Source organism: Medicago sativa, chromosome 2, assembly GCF_051527215.1.
Source record: "Medicago sativa cultivar Bolivia chromosome 2, Bolivia_mono, whole genome shotgun sequence".
NCBI classification, from domain to species: Eukaryota; Viridiplantae; Streptophyta; class Magnoliopsida; order Fabales; family Fabaceae; genus Medicago; species Medicago sativa.
Genome location: NC_140750.1, coordinates 9,238,792 through 9,251,198, shown reverse-complemented (window position 1 = coordinate 9,251,198; position 12,407 = coordinate 9,238,792). Strand labels below are relative to the sequence as shown.

General features: G+C 35.2%; 1 protein-coding gene across 1 annotated transcript; it reads right to left on the bottom strand.

Moving 5' to 3' along the window:
- Positions 1–8,968: 8,968 nt before the first annotated feature.
- On the bottom strand, positions 8,969–11,306 carry LOC146944299 (Galactose oxidase/kelch repeat superfamily protein). The gene is made up of 2 exons (XM_085742698.1): positions 11,108–11,306; positions 8,969–10,434 (listed from the first exon to the last, which is right to left on the bottom strand). Exon 2 carries the CDS (start codon positions 10,392–10,394, stop codon positions 9,177–9,179), a length of 1,218 nt encoding a protein of 405 aa, XP_085598824.1. The 5' UTR covers positions 10,395–10,434; positions 11,108–11,306; the 3' UTR covers positions 8,969–9,176.
- Between the last annotated feature and the right edge of the window lie 1,101 nt (positions 11,307–12,407).

Genomic DNA, 12,407 nt, shown 5'->3' with positions numbered 1-12,407 from the left:
GGTCGGATACACAAACCAGACAAAAAAGAAGGAAGACATAATTAATTATGTGCTTTGATCACAGAATGGAAAGTATGTTGGAGAGATTCCAGTTCAACAATAAGCAAGATCACAGACTAAAGAGTGTTACAGAGTTAGTTATGTAGGTTTGACAAAGCAACCATGTGGTTGTATAGTTAGAACAATACATGGTTTGCCTTATGTTTGTAAATTGACATATTATAATGAGAATTTATCTTCTAATTTTCATTTTTGTTGGCTCAATCTATGTAGCACAATCTACTTAGTGGCGTAAAGCTTGATTGTTGTTATTGTATCAAACTATTATCTATTTTCTTTTATAACGAGTTAATTCATATCTCGCAAAGACGTGAGTTCAACTTCTGTTGTCAACATGATATTTTTGAATAGTGATCTGTAAGTACCTCTATAATTGTTATTTGAGTCTTAAGATTTTTTATGGCCTTGGTGAGCTCCTGGAACCTAGTTCGCCTAAATTTTGTTGTCTAAAAAATACGTATCTCTATTTTTCTTTAAACCATTTTTTTCATTGGTTTTCCACCATTTGAGATAATTTTATTCAAGGTAATGTCAACCTAGACATTTCTTCTAGCTATAATTCGAACGTTAATTCACCACGCAAGAGACTAACTAATTTCACTAGAACTAATCTGGGTTTATTTCATATATTTACCAGAAAAATATATGAAAACAACAAAAAAAATACATTTTTTTACTTGTGATTCTTTGTCTGTCTTCTAATTTTCAAACCCTTTTTTTTTATTGAACAATGAACATGATACCCTTTTTCAAACCCTTTCCGATCATGTTCCCCTTGTATTATTTGTTGATGAGTCAAACTGGGGTCCTCGACCTTTGCGTTTGATGAAGTGTTGGTCTGAATATGTTGGTTACGGTGAGTTTGTCCGTGAAAAATTGAATTCTTTTAATTTGGAAGGATGGGGCGGACATGTCCTGAAAATGAAGTTCAAAATGATTAAATTATGTCTTAAGGAGTGGCATCAAAAACATTCCAAGAATATTGATGGCAAGATTTTGGAGGTAAAGAATAGAATTTCTCTCCTTGACACTAAAGGGGAGGAATGCGAGCTGTTGGAGGAAAAAGCTACGGAGCTTCGAGATTTGTCTGTTGAGTTACACTCCTTGTCACGAGTGCATACTAGTATGAATTGGCAGAAGGCGAGATTGAATTGGGTAAGGGAAGGAGATGCAAACTCTAAATTCTTTCATAATGTGATGTCTAGACGACAACGTAGGAATTCTTTGCATGTGATTTATGTTGACGGTGTGCCGGTGGAAGGGGTTCAGAATGTTCGGACAGCTGTTTACAATCATTTTGCAAGCCTTTTTCGTTGTCAAGATGTGGTGAGACCAGGTGTTGAAGGTTTAAATTTTCGTAAATTAACTGGTGCTCAAGCAGGTAATTTGGTGCGCCCATTCACGTTGGATGAGGTTAAACAGGCGGTTTGGGATTGTGATAGTTTTAAGAGCCCTGGACCTGATGGTATTAATTTGGGGTTCATCAAAGATTTTTGGCATGAACTTAAAGATGATTTTTTGAGGTTTTTTGTGGAATTCCATCGAAATGGGAAATTAACAAAGGGTATAAATTCGACGTTCATTGCTTTGATACCGAAGGTGGATAGTCCTCAAAGGCTAGCTGATTTTCGCCCAATTTCTCTCGTTGGTAGTATGTATAAAGTGTTGGCAAAGGTCCTTGCAAATTGCCTCCGTCTTGTCTTGGATTCTGTGGTGTCGGATGCTCAGTCAGCTTTTGTTCGAGGTAAACAAATTCTTGACGGTATTCTCATTGCGAATGAAGTTGTCGATGAGGCTAAACGCATGAATAAGGAGTTACTGTTATTTAAAGTTGATTTTCAGAAGGCCTATGACTCCGTCGATCTCAATTACTTAAATTCGGTGATGTTGAGTATGAATTTTCCAACTCTTTGGAGAAAATGGATTATGGAATGTGTTGGAACAGCTACAGCTGCGGTCCTTGTAAATGGGTGTCCGACGGAGGAGTTTCCTATTCAGAGGGGACTTCGCCAAGGGGACCCCCTTTCGCCATTTTTGTTCTTATTGGCGGCGGAGGGTTTTGACGTTCTGATGAAGGCTTTTGTGTCTAATAATATTTTTCAGCCGTATGGTGTAGGATCTCAAGGGGAGGTTAGGCTGTCTCATCTTCAGTTTGCGGATGATACTCTCATTATTGGTGGAAAAAGTTGGTTGAATGTGCGCACGATTAGGGTTGTGTTGCTTCTTCTTGAGGAGGTTTCGGGGTTGAAGGTAAATTTTAATAAAAGTATACTGACGGGTGTTAACATTTCCACATCGTGGTTATCAGAAGCGGCTGCAGCGTTGAATTGTAAAACTGGTTTAATGCCTTTTGTGTATCTGGGGTTACCTATTGGAGGTGATGATAGGAAACTTTGTTTTTGGAAACCGGTGTTGGATCGTATTACTGCTAGATTGTCGTCTTGGAATAATAAATATCTATCTTCTGGTGGTCGTCTGGTTCTTTTGAAGTCTGTCCTGTCTTCTCTTCCGGTTTACTTTCTTTCCTTCTTCAAGGCACCTACAGGTATAATCCCCTTTATCGAATCTATTTTTAAAAAAAAAATTTGGGGTGGGTGTGAGGTCTCTAAAAAAATTGCTTGGATTAAATGGGATTCTGTGTGTTTACCTATGAGTAGGGGTGGTTTGGGGGTTCGGAGGTTAGGGGAATTTAATTTTTCTTTATTAGGTAAGTGGTGCTGGAGGATGTTGGTGGACAAGGATGGGTTGTGGTATCGTGTTTTAAAGGCACGGTATGGGGAAGTTGGAGGTCGGTTACAGGAGGGGGGACGACATTCATCTAGGTGGTGGAGAATGATTTGTAATGTGAGGGAAGGAAGTGGGTTAGGGGTTGGAAGGTGGTTTGATGACAACATTAGGCGGGTGATAGGTAACGGTAGGAACACTCTCTTTTGGACAGATAACTGGTTGGGTGGAGTTCCTTTAAAAATTCAGTTTAGTCGCCTTTACGAGTTAGTTGTTCATAAGGAGTGTTCGGTGGAGGATATGGCGAGTGCAGGGTGGGAGGAGGGTGGAGGTGGTTGGGTGTGGAGGCGTCGTTTATTGGTTTGGGAGGAGGATGGTGTGAGGGAGTGTGTTACTCTGTTAAATAATATTGTTTTGCAGGAAAATATCCAGGACCAGTGGCGGTGGTTACTCGACCCAATCCATGGCTATACGGTTAAGGGGACTTATTGTTTCTTAACTAATTCGGCGGTTCAAGTATCTACCGGCGCCGGGCTTGATGTGTGGCACAAATGTGTTCCTTGCAAGGTGTCTGTGTTTGCTTGGCGCCTTCTACAAGATAGAGTTCCTACTAGAGCAAATTTGGTGCGTCGTCAAGTGTTACAGACTGCTGACATTTTATGTGCTGGGGGGTGTGGTATCCCTGAGACGGTGGATCATCTTTTCATTGGATGTACTGTCTTTGGGAGAGTTTGGTACCTAGTGTGTCATTGGCTTGGTATCCCTTGTGTGTTTCATGGTTCGGTAAAACAACATTTTGTTCAGTTTATTAATTTGGCAGGTTTGCCGCGAGCATCTCATGTTTATTTGAAGGTTATTTGGTTGGCTTCTATTTGGGCAATCTGGAAGGAGAGAAATAACTGTGTATTCAAAAGTACGGTTGGTGATCCTCTGAGCATTGTTGAAAAAGTGAAGCTAAATTCCTTCTTATGGCTTTCTTCAAATGTTGTTACTATTTCTTTTGGTTTTCATGACTGGTGGAGATACCCACTATTTTGTATGGGTATCATGTAATTTTTATTTTTATTTTCTTTGGTGCGGGCATCGTTGTTAGGTGCCTGTAGTTTGTATCAGACTTTGGGTGTTTCACCACTTTAGCACACCTTGTGCTGGGTGAACCACCTTCCTTTTGAGCAATATATTCCATTTTGATTTGTTAAAAAAAAAAAAAAACAATGAACATGATACTACAGTTAATACATAATACTGCAGTTAATCTATGGCTTTCATAGCTGAAATTGGACTAATCCTAATCGAGCCTTGTAATATTTTTTCTTGTCAAGTGAGCCTTATAATATTTTAACTTTTTTTTAGCAGTATAATATTTTAACTTGACAATTTTATTATTATTATTATCAAATGGAACTAGTCGATTCTCACATTAAAAAAAATAATGCATATCTCACGACAGAAAAGGAATATACATAATAATTGCCACCCTGTAAAACTAATCAAAACATATTCAACCACTCCGAATCCAAACTTGTATATTATCACCAGAAAGTGAGTTTTGATTTCAAGTTTCAACTACCAAAATATCTCATAATTTGGGTTTACCAACTAAAACCAATAAGAGAACCCAACTGCACAAATCACAATTTGTTCCGTTTCTAGGTGAATTTTAATTTGGACCAGTTTATGTTGGTCTCCAACTTGGACCATTTTTTTTTCACCTTTAGATTAAATCACCTACTAAATCTTGTTATGCACCATCCACACCAAATCTGACCCATAAAATTTCTCTCTCTCTCTCTCTAATTCTCTCTTTTCTTTGTAGCAATTTCACATAGAATGTATTTTTTCTTTTTAAGAAAACAATTACGATAACTTGTAATTGCTGCCAAATATTCTTCTCTTCATGTTATTTTCTTCTACAATCCAGAAAAAATTAGTTTTCATCCATCATAAATCTACAAGTTTGAAGCTTTTTAAATTCTTGGATTACATTTCATTTTACAATGTTTCCAATTTTTTCAAAATAAAACCCATTAAAAATTTAGAGATTGTTCAAATCCATTGTTCTTGAGTTTCTAAGAAGTGAGACCAGACTTTATTCCCATGATTTTTTTATAAAAAAAAAACCCAGAAATTTGGAATCCCTTTCTTCTTCCTCTCATATTTCTATTGCTTTGAAACCTGCACACATTGATAAACACAACCAGAGAATAATTTGAGTTGATAAGATTTGACTGACATGAGGATTCAAGGTATAAAGCATGTGGAAAAACTTTGGGATTTTAAGGATTTAATAGAGACAAGTCATTATTTCTTGATGGGATAATGGAATTATGGAAAGCCAAGGTCAAGGTGGGGTGGGTGAGAAACTTGTCGATGAGAATGAAGATAAAGGTGGGTTGGGTGATTTTGGCATATTTGTTTTTGTATCTATTGATGAACTCTGCATTTTCCAGATTTATGTTGTTTTTGAGTTGTGGTGGTTGGTGATAGACCAGGGAGAGAGAAGACGAGATAAATAAAATGATTTGGTGTGGATGGTACATAAAATGATTTGGTGGGTGATTTAATCTAAACCACAGAAAAAATGGTCTAAGTTGAACCAATCTAATTGGTGGTGCAAGCTAAATGCCACACCCCGTTTCTAACATGAATAGATCTTCTTCAAGTAATGAAGATTTAGCACGTGGAACATATCATTCTAATCAATCACAACAATAATTGCATCTTACAATTAAAGAAATCTCATACACCCTACTATGTCCAATTTGGTCTAACCGTTCATCCAGAATTAAATAAAGAGTAATGATACTTGTATAATCATTTTATAATAATTTTGTCATAACTTTCTTTTTCTCTCTTCTTCTTGATAAAAAAAAATAAAAAGAAAAAAAAAATAAGAGTAAATACATAGGCTTAAATGCACTTTTGACCCCCTAAGTTTTGCCCGGTAGCGATTTTGGTCCCCTATTAAAAAAAACCACTTTCCAGCCCCCCAACTTTACCCCCTTTTGCAACTTATAGGCCCCAATGATTTTGACTTGGTCAAAGCACATATGGCCAATAGATGGACGCCACGTGGCATTTAATTAATTAAAAAATAAAAAAACTAAAAAGAATTTAAAAAGAATTAAAAATCAATTTTGGTAAAAAAAATAAAGAATTAAAAAGGAATTCTTTTCTTCCTCATCGTTTCTCTCTTCCCTCCTTCTTCCTCTTCCTTTCTTTTCTTCTTCATCAACAGCACAAGAAGCTTGCGGCTTACCCCAAAACACCACAGCACAACACAACAACCTTGTCTCAATCTTCTTCAAACTTCAAAAATTTTACCAAAATGACTACTGGACTAACACAAGCAGCATCTAAGAAAGTCAACTTAACTGATTGCATATTTTGCTTAGTATTTTAAGCTTCTCAAGACATAATCAATGATGTCAGTTAGGTAATTAGACCAATGTTTTTACTAGTATTAGACCAATGTCAGTTAGGTAATTAGACCAATGCTTCTCAAGACATTAGCTATGTCACTCCAACATGAAAAAAAGGAAAAGGGTCATTTTGACCGCAGAAAACAATACCAACAGAAATAAACTGAAGCAAAGTTAGCAAATAGCTAATGATATTGATTGAATACCCTCCCTCCGACGCCGGATGTTTGTAAACAACCGCCGCTGCAACAACCTTCTTCTTCGGTTGAGATTCAACGGGTGCAAGTGTGGGTGTGGGTGCGGGCGGAGGTGAGGATGCAGGAGAAGGAGAAGTAGAGGAGGATGATGATGAAGAAGATGAAGATGAAAGAGCTTTGGAGAGTTTGTCCCCTTCTGATTTGATGAAGAAGAAAAGAAAGGAAGAGGAAGAAGGAGGGAAGAGAGAAACGATGAGGTGGGCCGGGGTGGAATTTTTAATTCTTTTTTTTTTTACCAAAATTGATTTTTAATTCTTTTTTAATTCTTTTTTGTTTTTTTATTTTTTAATTAATTAAATGCCACGTGGCGTCCATCTATTGGTCATATGTGCTTTGACCAAGTCAAAATCATTGGGGGCCTATAAGTTGCAAAAGGGGGTAAAGTTGGGGGGCTGGAAAGTGGTTTTTTTTAATAGGGGGCCAAAATCGCTACTGGGCAAAACTTAGGGGGCCAAAAGTGCATTTTAGCCAAATACATAATGTGAATATGAGAGAGAGAAAACTGTAGCACTTACCTACACCCGAATTTGGATTGGGGAGTTCACTTAAAAATGTACTTTATTATATTCTAACTTGATTAGAAAGTAATAAGCTAAAATTATATTCCTTCCTCCCATATTATAAATCATTTAAAAAAATCTGACCAAAAAATAAAATCATTTAAAAAAATCAATTAAATAAATAGTTTATATATATAAATAGTTTATATGTCGTTTTATAAATCAATAAAAGATTTTTAAAAAAAATCTATTGAAATCTTCATCAATATTAATACCTCCTTTTTAATTCTTGCAATAAACATAGTAAAATATACAACATTATTTTATGAAAGCTATGATATTAATTACACTTCTCAATTCACAAGTTAAAGCTTATATATATATATATACTCCCTCCGTCCCTTAATGTAACCCCCCTTTGCATTTTTCACATTTCTTAAGAAAAGTTGTCAGTGTAATTAATGTGTCTGTTTTGTGTATTAATATTACCAAATTGTCCTTTGTTTGTATGTGTATTAAATTTGACTATTCATATTTCAAGACAAATTAGTAGTATTAATTAGGGGTATGTTTAGGAAAAAAGTAATAAATGCATCTAGTAATTTGAAAAGGGGGTTACATTTAGGGACAAAAATAAAATCAAATGGGTGGTTACATTAAGGGACGGAGGGAGTGTATATATATATATATATATATATATATATATATATATATATATATATATATATATATATATATAACAAATAATATTGTTAGATATGTTAAGAGGTGGCTGGAGAAGAATTCAGTGTCCACCATTCTTTCAATCCACCGAAAAGGTAATTCATTCAATTCATCAATTACATCAACAAAAATTAATAGATCAAAATTTTTAATTGATCATTAGTGGAGTAATGGACTATATTAATCAATCTATTATTCATTCAAAATTCATCTAATCCACATCTATTTGTCACCTCTAAAACATGTACCTTTGCATTTCCAATTAGAGACTAGTATAATATAATATAATATTTTATTTTACCTAGTAAATACACAAATAGACTTGATGCAGCCACCCATCACCATCAGAAAAAATACATCATAAATAAAAGCATTTAAGATACATTTATCTTCAACCCCTTTGCTCAATTTTGACTATATACAATTCTACTCCCTCCGTCCCTTAATGTAACCCCCCTTTGCATTTTTCACATTTCTTAAGAAAAGTTGTCAGTGTAATTAATGTGTCTGTTTTGTGTATTAATATTACCAAACTGTCCTTTGTTTGTATGTGTATTAAATTTGACTAGTCAAATTTCAAGACAAGTTAGTAGTATTAATTAGGGGTATGTTTATGAAAAAAAGTAATAAATGCATCTAGTAATTTGAAAAGGGGGTTACATTTAGGAACAAAAATAAAATCAAATGGGTGGTTACATTAAGGGACGGAGGGAGTACATAACATGGCTCTCTTTGACTATCAAAGCCAATCCTAAAAGAGTTAATTGTCTCTCTCTCACACTGACTGTGGCTACCACCAATAGAAGTGGCTACTTAAATCTCAAATGAAAGGGAATGAGGAAATTCAAGTACACATACGCAACTATGCAATAAATAAGATGAAAAATTATTGACCAAGTGACACATGCATGTTCAAAACAACTCTTGAAAATTGTGAGCTATGTTGAAGTTATTAACACATTCTAGTTCTAGTCAATATGTATAGATAGATGTTAATAGCTTATGAAAACCGCTTATAGTTTATATAAAAACTGTTTAATTTAATTTTAATAGCTTATGCATAAACATGTACATGATAAATGTTCATGCTATAACCTATCCAAATAGGGCTTCAATCCAGAATGGTTCTTCCACCAACTGATGAGTTGACAAGGGAAAAGGCCTATACAATTATACAAACAAGTTTGTTCATGTTTTTATCCTTCCAAAAACTGCATCTAATATGGTTTCACAAACAATTAAATCTAGAATTTCGGATGATAGAATCAATAACCTTGAGATATTGATCAAGGAGAAGGAGTAAACATCAATATATTTATCAGTGTACAACTAACATTTTTCCCAAACAACCAAAAGATACTATTCTAATACAACTCAAAAACAGGTTTACTTCACACAGCTATTACAACTTTAAGACCTCTAATAACTATACTTAATTTAGATTTTATTTAAACAACACTCATATCACAATATTACACAATAATGAAAAACTATGCAAATAGCACCTGAGAGCTTGAAGGGGTCAAATTGGATAAACTTTTAGGCGCGTCAATTACTTGCCATTGAACACTGAAGTTCCATTTCCCCTCACAACTTTCTTTTGGGTTCAGTATGGAGATATGACCAACAGCAACCAGAAGATTCCGGCCTACGACATAAATTTGACAATCACAAGCATTCACAGCAAAAGGTTTGCATATTTGCTCAGGCAAAGGGGAGCCATCTATGGCTTCCCAGGAATCGGCTTCCTGGTTATAAACCTTAAGCTTCATTCTTTCGAGCTCAGAAACAACAAATAAGTGGCCATAAACAACCACGCTTGAACCAGTCCACCCTTCTCTAAGTCCAACAGCCATAGTTTCCCAGCTATTGGTTCTCGGATCGTAGACCTGTCCTCTAGGAGAGACATAAAAAGGCCATAACCATCCTTCTGTTACAAGCAGTTTCCCGTTCAGAACTGCAGCATCATAGGATGCCATATTGGTTCCCATGTTGGCAATAGCGCGCCAATTCCCGCTAATCGGATCTAATACCTCAGCTGAATCCAGCTCATAAAGATCAGTACTATTCCCCCCAGCTGCATAAACCATCCCATCGATTACTCCACTGGCAAAAAATGACCTAGCACTGATCATTCGATTCATCACGGTCCAACGATTTTTCGTGATCTCATATTTCAACACCAAGTCAAGAGGACAATCCACGTCAGAGACCATGCCACCGCATACGTAAAGATTACCATCGTGAGGCATCGAAACACACCGAAAACCATGAGGACAAACCTTGTCCTTGCAAGGCATTGCAGGGATGGTGTGCCAAGAAAAGTGAGTTAGATCAAAAACCTGCCATTGAATCTTTCCAGTACACTTATGATATGCAAATACAAAAAGCCAAGGATCTTTGAAACCCATTTGCTTCCTATTAGTAAAAAACCTCTCTTTACTACCAAGTAACATATGCCACCTCTTGCAGACAGCCCTACAGGATGAATGACTTTGAACCGGAAGACGAAGAAGACAATTAAGAGCAACATCATCAGGTAAGCCCGGAATTAAGGGTTCTTCTCTTAGAGAATGATCTAACTCTGGCATCGGACTCATCAAGTTAGATTGAACCACCGCTAACCTAAACTTGGGAGATAGTGTCATTTGAGGATCACCTAGCTTGTGAACCGGTGCTTGTTGAGACGAAAATCTAACACGCTGCATCCTTATCTTTATCGTTAAATCTCAAATACAAACCTAAACCCTTTAATAAGAAACAATAAAACTTGTTACTTTCTGTAATATATATGCAATTTCTAGCTTCCACTATGTTCTCAAATTGGTTGGAATAATATCACACTAAATAGTAACATCCAAATTTTCAATCCAAGAGATAAGAATCTATTCCAAATTCTCCTAAGCTGATACACTCACATTTTTTTATAGCAAATTAAAGGAATCACCAAATCCTAATCCACAATAAAGAGAAAAAAGCACCAATTCCTCCTCCACAATGATCCAAAAGAAGATAGAATAAAACAAAACAGTAAATTCCCCTTATTAGATATTCAACTGATCAACTTTAACAAAAGCATTTAACTCATAAAAGATGTTGTTAGAACCTGCTACTTCGTAAAAAGCTAGTAATTTTAGCACTAACTGAGACTTAAGAACCAAAAAGGCTATAATTTTGCACCAAAAGCAAATAACCCAATTCACATGTCTCCAAAAAACAACACCCCAGAAGCAATATCAAATAAAAATCTCAACTTTATAGGAAAATAACAGTGAGGAAACATTCTAAGTGTTTTTCTGAATTAAAACAAAGACAACCCAGAATTTATGTATGTGTTAACTGTTAACAAATATTGAAGCATAACAAAAACACACAAAGAAACAAGGTAAAGTGAAGAGGTGTAAAAAAACAGAACACTTACAAGAAGCAAATAAAGTGGTTGTTGTGTACTAAAGATGAGATTCAATTCAGTTGAAGGTAGAGTTTGCTTTTTAACACAACAAACAAAGAAAGAGATAAAGACTGGTTTTTGAAGACTGTTTTGTTTGTGAGGAGAAAAATGGAAAATAAATAAAAAAATGATGATTAATTTTTTGCTAATAGGAAGATTTGATTATTGTGTGGCAAAATATGAAGCTAGTAGAGCAGATATAAGGAAAGAAAACCACGCGCATTTTGAGTTACTAGTTTCACACGAAAAGGAAAATGCAAATAAAGGTATCCTTTCATTTTTTATGATGTAAACAAAGGTACCCTCATACTCCTATATTTTTTTCTAGTTTAAATAAGAAAATAGTCCCCTAAATATACCAACATTTGATTTTAGTCCCCCTAAAATTTTCTTCAGGTTTTTGGTCATTCTAAAATTTTTCATCTATGAAATTAGTCTTTGCTCTACATTGAGTATTACACTAGAGCAGAGACTAATTTCATAGATGGAAAACTTTAAAGGGACCAAAAACATGAAGAATATTTTAGGGGGACTAAAATCAAATGTTAGTATATTTATGATGACTATTAACTTATTTAACCCTTCTTTTTTCTAGTGTTATTGTCATTTATGGCATATAATAATATCTCTACTGGCACCACGCTCCTTGATTTAAGGTTGTGAATATTACAAAACTTTTATTATGTCATGAGAGTTTGTCGGATTTTAAGTATGAGTGATTAAATATTAGTTATATAAGAGATGTGATTCATAATTTATGAATGGCTCTTAAGAAATTTAATGAAGAAAAGTAAAAATTACGAAGAAGAGTTACATGAGTCTGTTGGTATCAGTAATTTGGCAAGCTTCATCGGAAGAAAGATGATTGGGAGGTGCATGAGGTGCACGATTGATATCAATATGCGTGTAACGAACATTGTATTGAAAGGAATGGTGAATGGGGGCGGCGGAGTTGGTGGTAGACTTTACCTTCAAGGAGATAAATGAGTTCATTTTAGTCATTGGAAGAGGAAGAGGTAACATGTGAGGATACTAAAAGCAGCAGTAGCGCGCGGAGAGGAAGGATAAGGGATAGAATAAGAGTGGTGAACGAAGTGAAGATTATAGAGTCATATAAGATAAATTAATTCCATTATTTACCTTTTTGTGGAAGATAAAAAAGTTTACCAATGTTTATGGTGTTTAATTTTGGCCACATGAGTCGAGTCATTTTTTTAGGTACTTCATTCAATATCAATGAATGCATGTGTATTTCACCCCGTCCTGCTGT